Source organism: Cyclopterus lumpus, chromosome 21 (genome assembly GCF_009769545.1).
Source record: "Cyclopterus lumpus isolate fCycLum1 chromosome 21, fCycLum1.pri, whole genome shotgun sequence".
In the NCBI taxonomy this organism is placed as follows: domain Eukaryota; kingdom Metazoa; phylum Chordata; class Actinopteri; order Perciformes; family Cyclopteridae; genus Cyclopterus; species Cyclopterus lumpus.
In genome coordinates this window covers 5,895,007-5,914,370 of record NC_046986.1, presented here as the reverse complement: position 1 = coordinate 5,914,370, position 19,364 = coordinate 5,895,007, and the positions used below count along the sequence as shown (strand labels likewise).

Here is a 19,364-nt window from a genome sequence, read left to right as displayed (position 1 = left end):
TAGACCAGGAAATACGAAACGGTCACATTAGACCAGGAAATACGAAACGGTCACGTTAGACCAGGAAATAAAATAAAAAAGCAAATAAAAAAGGTAAACCTCAAAACTAATTTTTTGTAATTAAATGTTCTATATTATGGAAATACAGTGTTTTACATATTTATTTAATTTCATGTTTATAGTTAGTTGTTGTGTCTATATTTATTATAAACTCACTCACACACACACACACACACACACATACTGCTCTGCTCAGCTCAAAACAAAATGCTGACCACAGCTACTTTAAACTGAAAGCTCAAAACACAACACGTGTGTGTGTGTGTGTGTGTGTGTGTGTGTGTGTGTGTGTGTGCGTGTGCAGTCACATCACAGCAGGTTTAAGCTCTCGGGCTCCGTTAGTGAAAGTATTTGCAGATAATCCTGTAACTCGGATGTAAGTGTTTGGAAGAGAGGAAGAGGAGGAAGAGGAGGAGGAAGAGTCGTGAATGTTGAGGTGAGTTTTATATGTTTGTTTTACAACGTTTTCAAAAACACTGAAGAAACTTCTCAGTGAAACTGAACCTCTTTGTGGCACCAAAGAAAACACTATTGTGTTACAGATGTTTGGGATTTTATTATATATAAGTTCAACTAAGTCTGTGAGTGTGTGTGTGTGTGTGTGTGTGTGGAGTGAAAGTAGTGACATCCCTTGCTAAGCACACCCCGAATCTCCGTCCGACTGCTGTCGGTCGAGTTGCATTGTGGGTAATGTAGGCAGCTTCTTTCAGCAGAGTTTTCTTTTAGTTTCAACACACAGATTACATTTACAGAAGAATCTTTGTGCTGCTCTTTTTTTGTTTGCGTGAGGGAAAGTTAACCAGATGTGTACCCCCCCCTAAAAACAACCCCCTAATTTTTTTAAATGATGTTTTACTCTTTCAGGGGATGCCGGGTCACAAAACGCTTCAATGTGTCGTCCCCGAGAGCAGGGACAAGATATGTTGTGTCCTTTTTTAATTTTATTTGGAGGACTTCAATTGCAGTTCTTGTCCCCAAGTAATAGTTATAGAGACTGCCTTCTGCTCCCTGGCCACAGGGGGGCAGGGTTGAGCCGGTAACGCTCGATAGATGAGGACTAATTGCTTAAGTTTGTGCATCTTAAAGCCAGGTGATAATGTATTAATTAGTACAGTAAAAAGGAAAACAATGGATCTATGTAGAACATACACGCATTATCAATATGCATTATAATACCACAAGAAATAACACATGCATCTCTCTCTCTGTCCAGACCCCCCCTCCTCCTCCTCCCCCCTCCCCCCCCTCGCCGTCCGCGTGGCGAGGCTGCGGGAGGAAGGTGCGGCTGCTGCTGCCGTTGTTGTGGCCCAAAGGCACTGCGGCGCTGCAGGGCCTCGCGCTGCTGTGCGCGTGCCTGCTGGCGGCAGAGCGACTGGTCAACGTGCTCGTGCCCGTTTACTCCAAGAACATCGGTGAGCGCAAACAACAACAAATCAAAACAACAGGGGATGCGAAGATCTGCTGCATTGTTACCGTCTGACCTGTAGGTGGCAGTGTGCTCAAACGCGTCCTCACTTGTTCCCTTATGCCCTCGGTTGATTATGAGTCTTTTGATTTGATTGATGTTGTAAAAAATGGAGAAAAACAAGTTGATCTATTGTTCATCCGGATGAATTGTGTTTTCATTGATTACATTTAGACAGTTTTCCTCTGACAATCATTTAGATATTAAGATGTTTAAGTCCTGTTAGTCCTCTTATTCTTATTTGTTTAACCCTTGATCGACATGACACTGAACTTCATGCTTTTGTTGTACCTCTTTTATCAATAATTACTGCAATGGAAAAAAAACAGTTCTGTAAAACTAGTTAGTGTCCCTCTCCATCGTAACATAGACAGATAGATGTCCTTTGTTAATCCCAAATTGGGAATATTTATATATAATAATAAAATATTTAAAAAAAAGCTGAATAACAGTTAGCCCGAGCATGAGAACCAGATACAGGGTTCTGACAAAAGATAGGCTGGTTTAGGACTAAAGCCTTGGGGTTGTTTGTTGGACACCTACGAGTCTCCCACCTCTCTGATGCTGATCCTGGAGCAGTACGTCTTGACTGAATTGTTGTTGAGCCTCTTTTTGTTGTTGTTTACTGTCCCTTTGTAATGCTTACGCATCTCTTTGTGGTCATTTTGTGTCACTTTCTAACTGTTTACTTTTGTTGTTGTTGGTATTTTGCATCTATTCGTAGTTGCTTTATGTCTTATAGTCACTTTGAGTCTCTTTGTGGTTGTTTTTTGGTTATTTTGGCCCTATTCAAAGTTTATGTGTTTGTCTTTTGCAGCCGTTTTGTTCCCTTTGCTGCACCGCTTACTTTAGATGACATTATTAAAGCTTTATCTACATGTTACTCAATGTGTGTTTGTGTGTCAGGCTGGAGGATGGTCGTTTACTCGATTACCTCGTCGCCCACGATGAGCTGATGGAGGAGAAGGTGGCGTTCTTCATCAGAGAGACACTCGAGGCCCTGCAGCACCTTCATACCTGCAGAGTGGTTCACCTGGATCTGAAGGTGAGAAGTGTGTGTGTGTGTGTGTGTGACTTGACCTGAGATCAATGAGTTTTTTGTTGCTGTTTTTTTATGCCTTTTGAAATGACTCTGAATCCGTGCGTCTGCGCTGCAGCCTGAGAACATCATGGTGGACCTCCACTCTCCCACCCCGGGCATCAAGCTCATCGACCTCGGCGACGCCGTGCAGCTGTCCGCCCACCGCCGGTACGTCCACCTCCTGCTCGGGAACCCGGAGTTCGCCGCGCCCGAGCTCATCCGCGGGACGCCGGTCTCCGTCGCCACGGACGTGTGGAGCGTCGGCGTGCTGGCCTACGTGGCGCTCAGCGGCGTGTCCCCGTTCCTGGACGAGTCGCCGGAGGAGACCTGCGTCAACATCTGCCGCCTGGACTTCTGCTTCCCGGACGAGTACTTCCGCGACGTGAGCCAGGCGGCGAGGGACTTTGTGTCCTCGGCGCTGCAGCAGGATCCCAGGAAGAGGCCGAGCGCTACTTCCTGCCTGCAGCACCCGTGGGTGGGCCGCGGGGGTGCGCACGGCGGGGAGTACTCCAAGACACCGCTGGACACGACGCGATTGGCCACATTTATTGACCGACGGAGACAGCTGCATGACGTGCGGCCCGTCACTAACATCAAAGGGCTGGTGAGCAGCAGCTTGGGCAACACGCTGTGACGGACAGGAGCTCCGAGTGCCACCCACAACAACACTGCTGTGTATTATAAGCATTTAATGATCTTTAGTATTTATTAATGTGTGAGTGGGGAAGGGATCTACGTCTTCATAAAGGACCACGAGGCCACTCTGTCGACCACTAAACTTAAAAGCAGAAGAAATAATTAAAATTCATGATTGTTTGATATTTAATTGCAGACTAACACATTCATTTGATCTTTTGTTCCCCCGGTAACAACCATTAGACGTGAAGCAGGGCCCCATAAGCAGCCTAGAACCCCCATGAGAACCCAAAGAACCTCAAAGTTGAGGAAATTAGCATTTAGAAAAACACACTGTGAGCGGGCTTAATGTCAACATATTAGTTTATATTTGTAATGTTTATTTTTTCAGGGACAGATGTTATATTGGAGGCAGGAGACCATTGTGTTAAAGGGGGGGTAGTTTAATTCGGCCTGTTGCTCAGGGGCTCTGGGGCAACTGTCCCACGCTCTGCTAACATGTTGTAGCCAACGCGTCTGAACATATTTTTAAAAAAAAGCTTTTCGTGACACTTTGAGCCCACAGGAGTACAAAAATGGTAAAATCGCTAAAAGCAAAACCGCCAACGATGTCTTCGATCTGATTTTGTGTCACGAGAAACTCCCACGGAGGATTTAAAGCTGCAGTGTGCAGGTCATGGCGCCATCTAGAGGCGAGGTCGCAGATTGTAACCAACTGAAAGCGGGCGTGTCGGAGAACTACCGTGGCATGCTAAAGTTTGGTTTGGCCTTTCTGGGCTTCCGTAGGAAAAAACACAGCGGACTTAGTGGTCTTTTATGCAGATATATATATTTTAAAAAAAAAGGCTTTTTCTCTGGTAACAAATGCATAACAATTGGTAGTTTCAGGTGATTATACACATGAGTAAACATACTTATATCTATATTCTATTTCTGCAAACGGATAAACGTAAATGCAACAAAATGTTCCTTTTTAATGAGTCTAAACTGGTTGAAAAGGAATCTGATGGAGTTGGTAAATGGCGGCTTAGTTGGGGTTCTTTTCCTGAGGTCGATGTTTCGCTAAAGATCGCTTTGACTTTTTTTTTTTTTTGTTGAGAAAACTTCACGAATGAAATCCGGGTGCAACGAGCAGGTTTTCCCCTCGATGGCGTGGATGTTACTCGTATCGATGCTCATGAATGTTCTTACGGTCCACATCTCCGCTAACGTTCATTCTACGTTCTCCTCGTTTGTCCAAGTCTCTCGTGGGAAATCCTCTCAACAAAAGTAATTATTTAATAAAGATTTAAGCATAACGGAACTCCCCCTCCCCCCCGCATGTTAACAACAGTGGCTGATTTTAAACCACCAACACTGGAAAGCTCCTTGGAAAAGACTGGTACGCAACAGCGTCGAACCTCGCTGCGATATACGTTTTTTAAAATGTATTTATTATCATATGTTTATTTATTTCAGGACTTGTGTTGGGTTTGAAATGTTCGCCGTTTGCCCCGGAGCGACCCGGCCTACCCGCTGAAGTCGCTAAACAGCTGCTGGACTGTGCAGCGGCGGAGTTTACGCCGTGAATAGTGTTGTGAGTTTACATCCAAGTCACCGACGGATAGAAAGCTGAACTGTTGCCGTCATGAACCACAACGAACTGCAGTTGAGTGGGAAAAGACACAAAGAAATCACGGATTAACCTCGGAGAGCAAGACGATGGACTACACGGGAACACTACAATTTGATTGTTTCACTGTTTACAAAAAACATCAACTAAAAAAAGGTTAGGTAGTTTACAAAAATATGTAGAATAATCAGGGAATAGGGTTAGAAATCAGGTGAGAAATCTTGTTTTCTTGAACCCGAACCTGTTGAGAATTCTCCGTTTTCCGTTTGTACATTTTGTCTACCAGCCACTGTGTCGAGTAACCGATCAGAGTGTTCGGGTTCATTGATCTTGTAAAATAGTTAATCCGGCTGTTGAATCGGCCTCTGATTTAGACGGAAGAGTCCGTTTACTTGTCTTGTTTCTACTGATGAATGTACAAAAAAAAGAAAAAGAAATGTAGAATGTGTTCTGCCGTCACAAGTGCTGTCCTCTGCTTTCACCAAAATGCTTTCACAATGCCCCCTTTCTGGACATTTTGCATCCCCCCCCCCCACCCCACCCCGCGAGCATTTAGTGCGCCGCAATAGTTAGCATTTATTTTCATGCAGCCGGGGATGCAGAATGGTGCAAATGTAAGCAAGCCACACCGTCTACAACAGCCATGCAAGTCTAGGGCTGGGTATCGGCCCGAAATAACCCAGAACCAAGTAGTACCCAAACTACCTGCATTTGATCCTTTTTGGAGACAGATCTGGGCAAATATATATATATATATATATATATATATATATATATATATATATATTACTAGCGATACCCAGCCCTACATGCAAATCTCAAATTGTTATACTTTTGTGTTTTCATTGCAGCCGCAATGAGATCTGTTCAGGTACCCGTGAAACAGCCGTGTTTCATCTCAGTTTCGCCTCCTCAAAGGGAAAAATGCAACAGAGCGACATGTTTTAATCATCTCCTTATACTCAGAGAATACTTTGTGTTGTTAAAAATAAACATGAAAAGTACTTGCTGGTTACAAGTTACTGCTAAATGTACTGTGAAGTAGCTGATGGTGCTTGTAGTTGACCAGATTAGTGCAGAAATCATCAGTCTTTACGTTTTTATTTATTTTTAAACTGATTCCATAATCAATATTAGTTGCAGCTCAACAGAATGACAGTTGTTGGTTTTCATCTTTGGAGACGTATATTGAATGAATAAGTCAAACAAATAATCATATAAATAGATACGATCAAATTATTAAATTTAACCATGAAATACTGAAATAATCAAATTAGTTACTAATTGATAAAGTGGCTTAAAGTGTGAATCAGGTGAAATGGCAAAAGAAAATCACACATGGTCATAAGCTTTGTGATCATGAAAAGGTACATATTACGTATATTACATTTTGTATTATCAATACAATACATACAATGTATAATGTCTTATTCATTTAATATTAGGGTCTCTGGGCCTCCGTACAACTTTTTCTTTTGCTGCTTGATTCAGAGTAGATTCTCTTAGAAGGAACACACTCACTGCCTTCAGTTCATGACAACAAAGGTGCTTTAAAACAAATCATAACTTTCTAACAATCGAAGGTAATCCTGAATTCCTGAAGTGAGCAAATGGACGTGAACGAGGCCCAAAAAGCAGAATTCGGTTGCAGTTCTAAGGTCCCGAAACGGGAAACAGGTCCGGGTCTCTGCTGGTTTCATTTATCTTTCAAAGAGCCGGATTCCTTTCAGGATTTCATCCTTTTCGTTGACATTTCAAATGACAAAGTCAAATCTGCATTCTAGCATTTTAGCATTAGCACTCTTCTTCCTGAGGTACAAAAATACTCTATATTTCAACAAAACACCTGAATACTTCAGCTTTTCAGAGGTCTGTACATCTGTCTTGTTAAAAGTTGTTAATAGTTTCCCGTAAAGACGACCGTTTTTTTCTAAAATTCCCGTCTGCCCATCTGAAATTAAACTGGTCAAATATAATTATATTGAAATACAAAACGTTGCGTAGCTCAGCTGAGACGTTTTCTACCAAGATGGTACCATCTTAAAAATGTCGGGTAACAAATATATTAGCAACAAAACATACAAAGGAACTAACGGCTAACGTTTAAAAACGAGGACCGCAGGCCGGATTAAAACATATGGAGAGAGTCGTCTCCCTCCTCCTGAGAGTCAGAGCTCACCCGGGTTGCCAGGTTGAGCACTCAACTTAAAGTGGAGATTTGAAGTAAACAGAAAAGATGGTTTCTATAAGATAAGATGGATAGATAGCTGGGATGGGCATGAGTAACGTTACCCGGGTACTCAATGTGGGCGTAAACATTCTGGCCTTAGCATTGATGTCAAAGAAGCTAGTATTTCAACTTTTCCTTGTCATGGTCATTGTATGATTTAACACAGTAATATGTTGCATATTGTTCCTTTTTATAGTACCAAGACCAGGTAAGAGAAGGGGCGTAACCCTGGTAACGAGGGGTGTTAAAGGACACCAGGAAGTAAATGTCAAGGCAGGTGTTGGAAAGAGAAATAAACGGCCACAGGTGACGGCCAAGGGGAATAGAAGACTCCTCATTTCCTACATAATTATTACTCTGAATCTATAAAAAATAATGGACATTGTATCAAATGAAGTATAAAGTTGCAGAAAATTAAAACACTTGAGTAAAGTAGCAGAAACACACAAGTATTATTGCGGTCAGGTGACCCTGCTGTATTATTAAACCCTCTAATCACACCTTTTACATTCTAGACACTCCGATCTTCTGGCTGAAACAATCCCACAATGCATCTGCCATGGCCTGGCGAGCCGCGTAGCACCGGGGCAGCCCCCCCCCCCCCCCCTCCATAGAGAAACGTTATGCTTCTGTGTAGGCTGCCTCTTCTTACTCCATAGACCTGCTGGTTTGTTACTCTTTGCTAATAAAGAACCTGCTTGTTTGTAGTTTCCTGTCTCATTGTAAAAGGTGTGTGTGTGTGTGTGTGTGTGTGCATATGTGTCCACTGGGTGGCGCCATAGCACGATAGAAATGTCAACAGTATACTGGGTGGATGCACTGGCGTCATAATTCTTTACTGGTTGAAGACCTCCAAGATGGCTGCCTCGGTGCGTCTCGTGTTGTTTTTGTCTAAAATTCCAGTTTTCTGCTGTGGAGCTCTTCCACCAGAGATGATGCTCATGAACGTCAGGCTAACGACGCTGCTGAACTACTGCACTGCAAAAAAGGAATTTCAAGAAAGTATAAAAAGCCTTGTATCAAGAAAATAAGTCTTATTTTTTGCCCAAAAAGAATATTAATCTTGTCAAGCATGTTTTGATTAGAAACATTATCTCATTTTAAGAAAGTATGCCTTACTTTTTCTTGATAAGATATACCAGCTAATTTTGAGCTAGAATGAACCAGAAACAGACTATAACAATGTTTTACAATAAAACCCAGTGCAGTGACAAGATTATTTGCCTTATTTTAAGAATAAGACCATTTGCACAACTTCTCAATTTAAGAATTCCATGAAACAAGGACAATTCAAGTTTTTTTAAAATTATTATTATTATTTCCATTGCAGGGCAGAACCTGCTGCTTCATATCCAACATATTAAGATGACAGCAGACTTGTCTATACAACACACAACATAATACAAATAACCATGCTGAATGAAAACTGCATGGCCCATAAACAAAACAAAATGAAAAAATGGCCCAATTGCATCCTGAATCACAAAAGAACATGCAGTATCCTGCAGCATCGGCATCTGACTGCTAACTGATTGTTCATCTGAAGAAGAAAGAATCATGAAACAACAACATTTGACGGTCAAGAAGCACAGTTTGTGGCACATAATGTTAACACATTAAACAGTGCGCCTTTTACAGTCCATCAGATGAGGCTCTGTGTAGCCCAAGCACATCTCCCAGATAATATTTTGTAGGGACATATGTCACATCCTTGTGAGTATAACTATAATATGGAGTGAAATCTACCAGATTATCAGATGCTATGAGTTCAGTTGCTTGTGCCATGTTTGGAATCTCTATTGTATATGCCATGTAATTTCCATCATAGCGAACATTAGTATATAACAATATAATGATGAGTTAATTACATAGATATTGCTCACAAGTCCAAACTCAGGTAAAGCAGAGGGCCGGGCGGAAAATAAAGGGTGCGATTTCATGAGCTCTCCATCTATGATGTCATACAGATAACCACCACTTGTGTATTTTTGCAGCTGATCTATCATTTCTAAAACTTTTGGATGGGACAATAACTGTTCTAAACTTTTAATCAGAGGTACGTAATGAAAACATTTTGTTATTGTGGAGAGGACCCTTTTTGTCCCTTTTTTCTGCAAGCAGGCAGTATACCCAACAGAAACCTCCTCTGACTCCACAAAATTGAAATGTTCCTTAATCACGTTGTCCTGCCTGTATGTTGTTGCAAGAGAGGAAAATGGATCCTCAATCCGGTCGAATACTGCCATTGCTTCCTTTTCAAGTTCACTTCCTTGATGTTGCTGGAATACAGTTTGTAGCTGACTCCTCAGATTAGTCACCAACAGGGCTTGATATTGCTGCATTGCTGCCACAACATCATTCACACCTCTCTGAAAAAACAAGCAAATTAAATCCAAACAGTCCAGTTTTAAAATTGTTTAGCACACAATCTCTTTTATAAATAATAAAAAATATTAATAAGAGTAGCATCAATACAATGATGCTTTTCAACGAATTGATAAGGCATTATTAAAATTAAATTCAAAATATGAAATTATCCTAACTAGATAGCAGAGAGCAAATACAAGGCATTATTAAAAATGAAATCTCATGGAGATACAAGTTAAGTTGCAGCTAAGGGAGACTAAATAACTGTAAACTGACTTGGATTTGACATGCAGATCATCAACAGAGCCACAGATGAAAGGAATGTAATAATGTTGTATGTAGACAAACCTGTGAAAGATGGTGTTTTTCTCTTGCAGTCAACATAATAGCAGTAGCTTGTCTGGTCAGAGTGTTACGCCTGATGTCATCCTTAAAAAAAAGAACGTATAATAAAACACACTGTTGCCACAAACACTGATATGCAGTGATAAAATAGCATGTTATGACAATCCAGTTGAGATTTGTTTTGAAATGGTGAGACATAAAAAGATTGATAATAAAGCTTAGCTGTGTACTGAAGGAAACAACAGACTTACCTCTGACTGACATGATGCAGAAGAGTCTACAGCAGGACATGACCCAACAGTCATTACATCTTGCACCCTGTTGTCCACCACTGCTTCATCCGTTTGATGCTCTCTCAGCTGGCCTGTATGCCCACGCATTCACCGCTGAAGAGGCTTCCGGGCCTGCTGTTGACCTCTCTCTCCGTGAGTTGCTGCTGCCACTTTCCAGGTGTTCGTGGTGGTTTCTTCTAATGTGATACCATAGCGAGTTGTAGACTCGATACTCTTTGGTGCATCCATCAATTCCACAAACAACGCGAAAATCTGGACTGCGACTATGAGCAGTATTAATATGACTCAATAAAGATTTGAGAGTGAGAGCCACGAACACAAAGCAAATAACACAGCGCCAAATCATTTCCCCCGTTTTTAGCTAGCAGTTAGCTAGCAGTTAGCTAGCAGTTAGCTAGCAGTTAGCTAGCAGTTAGCTAGCAGTTAGCTAGCAGTTAGCTAGCAGTTAGCTAGCAGTTAGCTAGCAGTTAGCTAGCAGTTAGCTAGCAGTTAGCTAGCAGTTAGCTAGCAGTTAGCTAGCTAGCTGGAGTCCGACCTGCGTTTGCCCCTGCTCTGTCTGACCCGTCTGAACCATGACCTGGAACGTACCATAATTCAGTGTCTTATGACGGCAAAAACGACTTACCATTTATCAATTATCAAATGAGTGTGACTCGATTTTAATCATTATAAAGTAATATGAACTTATTTAGATGAATATAATTTGTATAAATGCAAAATAAACTCATTTAGGCGGAGTGCCCACCCCCGCTCCCTCTTGGAAGATGGTGCAATCCACCCTGTCGCGCTTCTTTTTTTTTGGAGTCCGTTGCAATTTTAATGAACTAGGCCTATGCAGCAGCTATTCCGGAGGTCACCTGCTGCTGCTCGACATTTATGTCAAAAGATGGACAAACTGGACGAGGTTGCAATCGCCACACTCAGAGGTATGCTACAGGGGTTACTTTTATGTTGTGCTGCCGTTGTTTAGCTACCTATCTTAATGATTTGCTAATGGGCTAAAGTTTAGCAGCTAGCTAATCTACATCAAAAAAACGTCTGGTGTTGCATTATGATTCCCATCTAGAAATAGGTTCAGTCTAATTAAGCTTTGGTTCCATTTTGTAAATGCTGAAAAAACAGCAACACCTGGTTGTAAAACATTACGGGTTAATTGATTAAGCAGTGCACATGCCCAGGCAGGAGCCGGAGCCATTGGAAGCTCTTTTGCGTGCACAGGACCCGGTTCAAGGCTCCTGAGTTTAATCTGTATGCTAACGCCTTTGTTTAAAGGTGCCATTTGTGGTGCCAATTGTCCATCAAGCTTTACAAAATATATTAACTGACGTGAAATGTGAATGCATTGTATCTAGCAAGGCTCTATTGTCACTCTTACTGTAGTTTGCATGGCTTCAACATCTGTACCGGTAATTTATAAATGCTGTCAAATTCACTGTCAAAAAATAGGAAACATTTGTAAAATGTCCAAACAGTGCTTATTGTACAACGGGTGTTGGCAAAATGTCCTCACCTGCTATGTTAAAATCTGAGGGAATTCAATGATAACCTTTGTTTCTTGGCCCTGACTAACTGTTCTATATTCCAGCTGCTAATATTGGAGAAGACTTACTCCCCTCGCTTTCCCGAGACGACATCAAAGACCTCTTTCCTGGTCCTGAAAATTTCTTGAGGCGGCGGGCTATATGGCTTTTTTGTAAATAAAGATGAAAAGGTCAGGTTTGTCTTTCACAGTGCAACACAACTGTTTAACAGTACAACATTTTTCCAATATCACAGTTTAAATCTGGTTCATATACATAAATATGTCATTAGTTTAGACATGTCTGCTTTGAGTCCATTTCAACAGTGGATATTAAATAAAAATGTTTTTTTAATCCCCCAAATTATAATGCTTAAACTAACAAGTAAGAACATACTATGACAAAGTTACACAATAAATGTTTGTAAATGTGTTTTAGGTGGATACTGCTCCCGAAATTCAGCAATCACCCCCCACTGGAGGCAGTGACTTTTCAAAAGAGGAGGCCAATACTTCTAAATGTGTGACTATGTCAAACCCAGAATACATAGTCTTCACAGACAGTGAGCTTGAACAGGTGCGACGCTCCTACTTTGAACAGAAACGGCTGGGGACCGAGCACAATGTGACCCTATCCAAGGAGCTCTTCTGCCGACTCATAAGAAACACTATGACTAACATGATCTCCATCGCAAGAGCCACAGAGGACTCCAGATACCCCACCAAACATGAGGTGAATGCCATGGCAAAGCGACTGGTGGATTACTATCCAATGATAAAAGACGGGTCATCAAACAATGAGTGGGTGAGTAGATTTTGTTAATTTTGCTTGTTGCTGGTATGTGTTAATACTGAGATTTATGTTCAAACAGTGCGAAATCGTGACAGAAAGTTCAAATGGAGCAAGACATTGCCGAAAGCTATAATTAGAATATAAGAAAGTTTGAGCCTATTGTCTTTTTTTTCAATGTTAACTATGTATGCCTCGCAGGAGCATGTTGCCAAAAAGCTCATGAAGAGACTCTCAAATGTCAGAAGTCCAAAGAAGGCCAAAGGTCCTCCTTCCAAGAAACCACGACAAGAAGTCAGTTCAGACGTTGCAACTACTGACTATGACGAAGATTCCAGTACATCCACCATTATTCTGGAATGGTCACCTGTTAGTCCCATGGGCATCCCAGTAGATCTGTCACCTAGAACCAGCACCCCAGCGCAGAACAACAGTGGTGAAGAATGTATGTATTACATTTAATTTGTCAGTTTTACTTGTTAGTTTGGAAATCTCATGTCCCCTTTCCACCATAACATTCCTGTAATGTCTTCAGCTTGTTCAGTTGACATCATGGACAGCCAGAAAATCCAAGCAAGACACTACAAGACCCTCCAAGAAATGTACAAGTCCAAAAAGCCAAACAAAGCTGCGGTAACTCATTTGCTGAACATGGAATTTGAGTCTCGAAGACGCTTCATCACCTCTGATGTTTTAAAGGAGCAAGACAGAGCAACAAAGATTCTAGAGGCTTACCCTTGTTTCAGAGAACTGGATCATGTAAGTAATGTTGTTGTTTTTTTTTGAAGAAGAAGTCATCAGAATGTACTTTTTTTTTAAATTATTTATCTGAATCTATTTTTCAGGTGCTGGATGAGCTGCAGCGAATCATCCAACCGACCAACTCCCAGTCCTAGCGGTGAGATTTACAGACTTACTGAAACATTTCTTAATATGTTACAGTTTTTCAGGCATACATTTTATGTTAGGTTTAGTTACTTTGAGATAAACTTTTATCATTTCAAAAGCTCCAAAGGGGAAGTGTTTTCCATAGTGTACTTAATGTAGTACTAACATCATTGGAACTAGCTGTGCATTCAGCATTTGCAGTGGGCTTAATGCTGAGGGGTTACTATGACTGTGTGTTTTAAAGTACAATATGATTTCACTAATGTCCTAGTCCTGTCCTGTCCAAGTTTATGTTACTTGCAATGTTTTTTCTAATCTTCTTGATTTATTTGTGTCATCTAGACTTCCGAGGATCCTAATGGTTTCATGCAGCAGCGACCCCTGTCTTCTCCGGTTCTGCTCGTTTCTGAGGACAACTGCATGATCGCCTTCGGAAAAACACCTGTGACCACCTTCACCATGGACAGACTTAATGAGGGACTTCTCTACGTCATGGCATATTACTATGCCCTGCACATGACCTACCCCAAGTGCATTTCTACACTACTGTCAGTACTGCAGACAGAGGTACTTCAAGATTCAATTCATGAGCAGGATTTGACCCCTCACTACACAAAAGCAATGGGTGAGTGGAAGTCATTCAGTGAGTGAGTCCCTTTGTCCATCACTCTGCCCCACTCTTCCTGTTGCAAGACTTTCAAAGAAAGTTGATGTTCTGTTTTAAAAAAAAAGTTCATCACAGTTAGGCACATTTGTTGGTGAGATTGAAAACCTTTCCTGTGGGATAATATGCAACATGGTGTTTATTGCTGTAGTATGCTGCTACAATAACTGATGGGTTTTTTTGATAGTGGGGTTTAAATCAAAACTGGCTTTTCAATCTGTTAGATTATGATAGCTCTGGAATGTGGAAGTCGTCCTTTTTTGGATGTTGAGTTAAGCAATTGTATTGCAAAGTTAATAAAAAAATATTAAATGAGAAAGTTTTGGTGTCTTGATTTAAGACAACATTACTTATATTTGTTATGCTGTTTTAAGAAATGATGTCTTATTTTAACTACTTTTATGCTCATTATCAATCCCAGATTAAGGTGTCAAATCTTGAATTTAATTTAGTCAAGAGACTTAAATTCTAATTTTAAGTAACTTACTATTAAACTAGGGTTTTTTCATTGCTTGTTTTAGAAGAATTCGGCTTAATTTAAGATTTTGCCTTCCAGCACCTCTACAGCTCACTAGTTAACACTTTATATCTTATTTGTTTAACCCTCTGGAGTCGATATTTTTCGTTGTTTATGCAACGGTTATATTCATATCTTCGTGGTAAAACGGCACAGAAATATGAGCCAAGAGCTTGGACGTGACGTTTGTGTCGAGCTCCGCCCTTCAACATAATTTGTGGAATCGTGTGTCCGTCAATATTTTGTGCGAATGAATTTTTAATAAATCAGCTTTAGGGCCAAATTACCTCTTTACACTGTGCCTAAAGACAATATTGCTTCATTATATAGATAGCTGCAATTTTTGATTGTATAACATATGTGTATGTATCAAATGCAAGTGCCTTTTAAAAAGGTGAATTTAAGAAATTCATAAAAGAGTACATTTTATTAGTTTGGAGTAAAGCCAGCCAGAATCAGTATTAAGTATTGTATGCTTATACACATAGTATGGTATGCATTGTATAAATGTATTCAGTGGACACCTCCATTTTTACTTATAAACTGTACACACAGAATTTACTCTAAACCCTCATTTGCATATTCCGGAACACGGTGATGTCACAGACTGTGGCCTCATGGAACCCTTCATCAAAGGCACAGCCATAGAACTCAGTGGCAGCTCCCCTATATATACCTTATTAATATTATTAGTATATGATATTGCCTTACAGGAACAAGCACTATCTTTGTTAGAAAAGTCTTCAGCAGTCTTCAGGTGTAATGTCTAAAGTATTAGGAAAGCTCTTCAAAGCTGAGGAGAAGGACGTCGTCCCTGGAGAAGGGAATACAGCAGTAATGCAAGATGAGGAAAGCCCACAGAGGGGGGACAGCAGGAGACTGGACCCCATCCTGGACCTCATCCCCCGTAAAGATGAGTTGACTTCCAGTTCAGAGGACATTAGTGTCGTCCCTGGAGGACTAAAGAGGAAAAGAACAGAAGATGGGGAAATCCTACAAAGGGAGAAAAGCAGGAGACTGGACCCCATGCTGGACCCCATCCCGGACCCCATCCTGGACCTCATCCTGGACCCCATGCTGGACCCCATCCTGGACCTCATCCCCTGTGAATATGAGTTTCCGTCCACCTCAGAGGACATTAGTGTCGTCCCTGGAGGACTAAAGAGGAAACGAACAGAAGATGGGGAAATCCTACAAAGGGAGAAAAGCAGGAGACTGGACCCCATCCTGGACCCCATGCTGGACCCCATCCTCTGTAACGATGAGTTGCCGTCCACCTCAGAGGACACTGGTAAGCTATACCCCCATATTTGAACTATTATTCTGCTATAAATGGTTTAAGAGACATCGAATGATCGTCATGTGTTGTTGTCCTTGTTCGTGTTGTGATTGTCAGTAAATTCATGTTGTGATGTTTTTTCTCTCATCTCTAGAAAGCAGAAACCCACCCGAGGCGGCTCTGAGCGCGAGAAGCGCCGATGATGGACCGGTTCAGAAGGACGACCTAGTTCCAGACCCGTCAGCCATGTTTAAGGCCAAGTACCAGCAGCAGGAGAAACTTGGCGAAGGAGGATATGGATGCGTGTATGCTGGCTATCGCAGAGAGGATAATCTTCCTGTAAGTTTTTCACATGTTCTTTCACACACATACATACACACACACACACACAGTACGGTCAGGAAGTGTAACCAAAAAGTCTTGTTTGTATCACCCCTAGGTCGCCATCAAGCATATTATGATAGACGAAGAGCTCCTCTTTCACGAAGACAGTGATGGGCTCCAGATCCCCATGGAGGTCGCTGTCCTAAGGAAGCTAGAGGCCCAATCAGAGCAGCATTCAGCATCCATTGACCTACTGGACTGGTATGTTGTGGACCAGGAGCTGATCCTGGTGCTGGAGAGACCGATGCCGGCCGTAGACCTCTTCGACTACATTCAAGACAAAGGAGGCTACTTGAAGGAAAAGGAAGCTAAGGTAAGCTGCTGTAGTCATCTCAGTCACAACCATGAAAACATGTCCAAGCATCCTCCTCTCTGACCCCTCAACTCTCTTTTTTGTCTTTCAGATTATAATGAAGCAGTTGGTGGATGCAGCCATTGACCTCCAGGAGAAGCACATTTTCCACCGGGACATCAAGACGGAAAATCTCCTTATTGAGACCGGCATGAAGTTGCCACGAGTTCGCGTCATCGACTTCGGTCTGAGCTGCTTCAGCGAAGAAGACGACGTCTATAGCACCTTCTATGGTAAGAAGTCCAGTTTTACTCCTGCTCTTTATTAACTTCACCCATCGGTGACTTTTACATTGAAACAAAGCTCTTCCTCCTCCTCACTCTCTTTTCATTATGTCTTTATATTTTAGGTACTGACGTCCCCCCAGAGTGGGCCAGTCGGCAGGAATACAAAGCCGGACCCACGACAGTATTCCAGATAGGAATGGTCCTGTTCTACATGCGAAAAAAGGTGTCATTTAGACCGGGGATGACCTTTGTGAAGCTGAATGAGACCAAGTGGCTTTCCAAAAGTAAGAAAAACATAAACACAAAAATCTGTTCATTTGAGTTCACGTTGCGATGGATCACATGACCTCACCCATTCTTCTCCTTTCTCTACAGATGGCAAAGATTTCTTTAAGGCGTGTATATGTGAGGACCCGGATACTCGTTTCACCCTGGACCAGCTGAAGCATCACCGGTGGCTGAGATAGTATCACACACACACACATGCATGTCATAATTTACATTTAATCCCTTTAGCCCTCCATTTATTTATATATGGGCAGACTGGCCAGGAGCCGAGGCGCTGCCCAAACCGTGACATTGTTCAAAATCTGGCATTTCCCTGTTGGACGGGAGAAACATTACCTTAAATACCATAATAGCTGCGGGCCTCAAATAATCTCTACTATAAAGGGCCGGTCCCGTCATTTCAAGTCAAGATGACTAAAAATATCTGATCAATACACGATTCGGTACATATCTGATCAATACACGATGCTAATTATTATAAAATATGGGCAGACTGCGGCCAGGAGCCGACTTGAGTTTCCTGAAGCACGATGACGGCAACAGACCAGCATCGATGTTTCTTAATGCTCATTTATTGCTCAGCTCTTTCAGGCTGTTTGTGTGCAGCAGAAAGCGTGACGGCGCTCTTTAACCTGCCGTGTTCTGCTGCAGGAGCGCGCACACGCAGCCCCGAGGGTACGAAGCGTTACAGCGGTCTTTACTATAATTTATAATTCATAATACTCGGCGGGCCGGATCAAAACGTCATCCGTCATTTCCAGTCAAGATGACTCAAAAGATCTGATCAATACACGATGTAGCCAATCACGTATTCAGCTAATTATAATATGAATATAGGCAGACTGCGGCCAGGAGCCGAGGCGCTGCCCAAACCGTAAGATTGTTCAATATCTGGCATTTCCCTGTTGGACAGGAGAAACATTACCGTACATCCCATAATAGCAGCGGGCCTCAAATAATCTCTACTATAAAGGGCCGGTCCCGTCATTTCATGTCAAGATGACTCAAAAGATCTGAACAACATACCTTTTAAGCTTTTATAACGACGGTCTTTTGATTTGACCAAAATTATAAACTGATCTGATTAAGAACATAGATTGCGGCAAAAAAACTTGTACGGTAATAATAATAATAAACGTTTTAAGAACAATAGGTTCTCAATACCACAAATACGATACTGGTATATTTATCTATAGTAGTAATAAATAAAACATCTGTATGGTTCCCTTTTACCATTTTGTATGCCAGCCTTGCCAGCCTTTACGGTTTGATTTGACCAAAATTATAAACTGATCTGATTAAGAACATAGATTGCGGCAAAAAAACTTGTACGGTAATAATAATAATAAACGTTTTAAGAACAATAGGTTCTCAATACCACAAATACGATACTGGTATATTTATCTATAGTAGTAATAAATAAAACATCTGTATGGTTCCCTTTTTACCATTTTGTTCATGCCCAGCCTTTTGAACACTTAACAAATGGCATTAATATTAGTATTAATACAGCAAGATAATAATGAAAACGGTCTCCCCTTGCAGTCAATGCGTGCAGACAGCATGACATGGAGTCGTTTGATGGAACCTTTAAGCTTTTATAAACGTCTTTTGATTTGACCAAAATTATAAACTGATCTGATTAAAAACATAGATTGCGGTAAAAACTTGTATGGTAATAATAATAATAAACATTTTAAGAACAATAGGTCCTCAATACCACAAATATTATACTGGTATATTTATCTATAATAGTAACACATTAAACATCTGTATGGTTCCCTTTTTACCATTTTGCTTTGATTGTGCGCTATTTTAATTAAGCATCGATACAAAAAATATGCAAAATCGTATTGTTTTTAACGTACGGGTACCGCGGTACCATTTTAGTATCGATGCACCGTGCAAAACATTGCAGCAGCAGATGTTGCAGGCCGACATCCAAGCTAACCCTAACAATGAAGACGCTGTTGACATCTCAACACTGATTGACCAATCACGTATTCAGCTAATTATAATATAAATATGGCAGACTGCGGCCAGGAGCCGAAGCGCTGCCCAAACCGTAAGATTGTTCAATCTCTGGCATTTTCCTGTTGGACAGGAGAAACATTACCATAAATCCCATAATGTCGTCGGGCCTCAAATAATCTCTACTATAAAGGGCCGGACCATCAGAACAGTTTCTCAAGCAGCTGAAAGAGGCAGCCAGTGGATCTGGATCAAACGGAAGGACCCTTGCTGGGCTATAACTTCATGACCCCCCCACCCCCACAGGGGAACCCAATTCAGATCCCTCCAACTTGAGGAGGGCATATGAGGTATGCGGTCAGCTGTAGGGCTGGCTCAGGGAAGTGGACGCCCCTG

At 41.5% G+C, this 19,364-nt stretch overlaps 2 protein-coding genes and 1 long non-coding RNA gene across 5 annotated transcripts; 2 read left to right on the top strand and 1 right to left on the bottom strand.

Moving 5' to 3' along the window:
* Positions 1–2,060: 2,060 nt before the first annotated feature.
* Positions 2,061–5,376, top strand: LOC117750081 (kalirin-like). Of its 2 annotated transcripts, XM_034560985.1 has the most exons (4): positions 2,061–2,103; positions 2,432–2,570; positions 2,683–3,210; positions 4,701–5,376. In XM_034560985.1, exons 1-4 carry the CDS (start codon positions 2,087–2,089, stop codon positions 4,716–4,718), a joined length of 702 nt encoding a protein of 233 aa, XP_034416876.1. In that variant the 5' UTR covers positions 2,061–2,086; the 3' UTR covers positions 4,719–5,376. The 2 variants fall into 2 exon arrangements, with proteins under 2 accessions (XP_034416876.1, XP_034416875.1); XM_034560984.1 differs by having other exon boundaries at positions 2,683–5,376.
* Positions 5,377–9,203: 3,827 nt separating this feature from the next.
* Positions 9,204–10,766, bottom strand: LOC117750084. The gene is made up of 3 exons (XR_004611765.1): positions 10,048–10,766; positions 9,800–9,880; positions 9,204–9,453 (listed from the first exon to the last, which is right to left on the bottom strand). It is a non-coding gene; the product is annotated as an uncharacterized LOC117750084 (long non-coding RNA).
* A 99-nt stretch (positions 10,767–10,865) lies between these two features.
* On the top strand, positions 10,866–17,455 carry LOC117750078 (serine/threonine-protein kinase pim-1-like). 2 transcript variants are annotated; one of them, XM_034560979.1, is made up of 12 exons: positions 10,866–11,015; positions 11,675–11,800; positions 12,048–12,413; positions 12,600–12,834; positions 12,934–13,157; positions 13,244–13,296; positions 13,629–15,758; positions 15,901–16,085; positions 16,186–16,443; positions 16,535–16,715; positions 16,832–16,993; positions 17,085–17,455. In XM_034560979.1, exons 7-12 carry the CDS (start codon positions 15,230–15,232, stop codon positions 17,174–17,176), a joined length of 1,407 nt encoding a protein of 468 aa, XP_034416870.1. In that variant the 5' UTR covers positions 10,866–11,015; positions 11,675–11,800; positions 12,048–12,413; positions 12,600–12,834; positions 12,934–13,157; positions 13,244–13,296; positions 13,629–15,229; the 3' UTR covers positions 17,177–17,455. The 2 variants fall into 2 exon arrangements, with proteins under 2 accessions (XP_034416870.1, XP_034416869.1); XM_034560978.1 differs by having other exon boundaries at positions 10,867–11,015; positions 12,600–12,843.
* Positions 17,456–19,364: the final 1,909 nt, after the last annotated feature.